At 42.5% G+C, this 2,186-nt stretch overlaps 1 protein-coding gene across 2 annotated transcripts in view; it reads left to right on the top strand.

The window, feature by feature from the left end:
• Window positions 1–2,186, top strand: part of fgd4a (FYVE, RhoGEF and PH domain containing 4a) — a 55,630-nt gene that overhangs the window by 5,826 nt on the left and 47,618 nt on the right. Inside the window, exon 1 of one of the 2 annotated variants that reach the window (XM_005930365.3) lies at window positions 538–721. The exons of the other annotated variant lie outside the window; for it this stretch is intronic. Coding sequence (XP_005930427.1) covers window positions 646–721 — 76 coding nt within the window. The 5' untranslated portion in view covers window positions 538–645. Of the gene's footprint in view, window positions 1–537; window positions 722–2,186 lie in introns of those variants that run through there. 2 annotated transcript variants of the gene reach the window in all.

Genomic DNA, 2,186 nt, shown 5'->3' with positions numbered 1-2,186 from the left:
GTGTGTGTGTGTGTGTGTGTGTGTGAGTGTCTTTTCCCGGTCCTGACAAGCATTGTTATAGCCTAAGAGGTCCTTCCCAGACCACTACAACACTGTTACCTTTAGTTTGAACTGAGAAAAGGAGGAATCAGCCTTGCTGTGTTGGCCTGCTAGACACCAAGGAACCAATGAGCTAAGGAGCCTTCCACTTTGAGGAAGTTTAACAAAGGATGATATTGTGAAAACGTACAGCCCGCCTTTTTGGTTCTCACCTTTGCGAAACTGAGGACATCCCTTCTGCAACAGGATTAAAATGTGTTTGTGGCTTGCTGATTCATCTTTTATCTTTCTCTGCAGGATCGTAGGGTAAAGCGCAGCCTAGTGTGCACCCAGAGGTGTACTGGAAAGGTACACTTTTTTACACTTGGGAAGTGCAACATTAGTGTTTCTTTGTAACACTTTTCCTTTCCTAATCTTTTTATACACCTCACTTTTGGGCACGAGATGGACTTCCTGAGATCCTTTCTGAGACGCAATATATCCTCGGGTAGGTGATTCTCACAGGCTGGACGACACAGTGAGGATGAATACTATCTTTAGCTGAATATATATGTTTAGAAGGACCATTTGGGTTATCATTTTAAAGTAAAAGACACTGGACGGATAATGAAACGACGACGCAAGTACTGGTTTTGGAGCCGGAAAGGTAAAAAGTCAAAGATGTGTCTGCTCTGCTGCTATGGTAAGATTTAGAGACCTGTCATTATGAATTACACAGCAATGAGTTAATGTTGTTGAAAAGGGAAGAGAGTTTTCTTGTTCATGCTTTTAAAAAGTCCTGTGTGAATCATTTTCTTACATGTGAAATGTCCTCGATGCTCTGTTGTCAGTGTTTAAATGGCATTTAGCAACTTTCAGTTTCCTAACTGTTAGAGAGGTCCCATTTCTAACATACCCGTCCTCCTGCTGTACTTCAAAGATCTTTGTTGTGCTGCAGCTCCCTCCGATCACGTGTTTGCTTGTTCTTGCTTATCTTTAAAGAGCCTTGCCTTCTGCAGCACCGCTAATTGTGTTGGGTTTCGTTAGTAGTCTGCGTGAATGACTGGTAAATTCACACAGAGCGACTACTTGTCATGTACAGTGAGTGCTTTAAATGTTCTTGTTGATTTACTGCGTTGGCCTCCCTGCAGACCTGCCTGCAGCCTCAGAGAAACACAGCAGCATGTGAGGGGAGCTTTAAATCCACCACAGTGGAAAAAACCCAAAAGTTTTGTTCTCAGAGGCCTGGGAACTGGCTCCCACTCTTAAGACCCTCTTCCAACCACTCTGACCTTTTGGCAACGTCCCTGATGAGCTTTTACAACTGTGTTCATGCAATACAGTGTATGCGTGCTGTAACATTGCAGCCCCTTAAATGCGCACCTTTCTTCGGCTCCTGTGTGTTGTTGAGGGGTTGAGTCACCCTCAGTTAAAAGCAGACCAGGAGAAGCGGTGTGAGACATTCTGCTCTCATTCACATTGGCAGGAAGGAAAAGGCTGGGAACACCAGCGAGCCCAGCTCCTTTCACCATGCTCATTGTTTTAATGTGGGAGAGAGTCTAAGAAGCAGTGGAGACCCAACTTATCAGCACTGCTACATGCACAGTTGGATTCATTCTCTATTTTTACTTTAGTGTTCAAAAGAGAGGTTTTAGTTCAGGGAACATTTGAGCATCTCTTAAAAAAAGGTTAATGGTGAATGTTTACTTTAAGTCAAATTAGCTTCTGTAAGCACTGAAGTAGCAGCATTAATCATACTAATGTGGGAACAAATGCCCAGTCTATCAGAAGATTCTCTGAATTTAATGTAGCCATGAAAACGTGAAAAATTATACCAGTAATGATAAATAAATTCTATTATCATGGCATGGAAATGGAATAGGAATGATATAGACATCCCCTCTCTTATTTTAGGGGTACGTAGCATCATGTTAAGAAATACTTACACCAAGTTCTACAAATAATAGTGAACAACAGTTACAGTCTGTTGTTTTTAAATGCTTATGTTGATGAAAGAATGCTCGATGTGTCGGGGTTGGCCTCGGGCATTTAATCCTGCTCACTGTGTTTTTGTTCAGCTCAAGGCCATGAAGTAAGTGTGTGTGTGTGTGTGTGTGTGTGTGTGTGTGTGTGTGTGTGTGTGTGTGTGTGTGTGTGTGTGTGTGTGT

Source organism: Haplochromis burtoni, unplaced genomic scaffold (genome assembly GCF_018398535.1).
Source record: "Haplochromis burtoni strain Fernald_Lab_line unplaced genomic scaffold, NCSU_Asbu1 Contig_127, whole genome shotgun sequence".
Taxonomy (NCBI): Eukaryota; Metazoa; Chordata; class Actinopteri; order Cichliformes; family Cichlidae; genus Haplochromis; species Haplochromis burtoni.
Note: the sequence above shows the minus strand (reverse complement) of the source record. Positions and strands in the feature narration are given on the sequence as shown.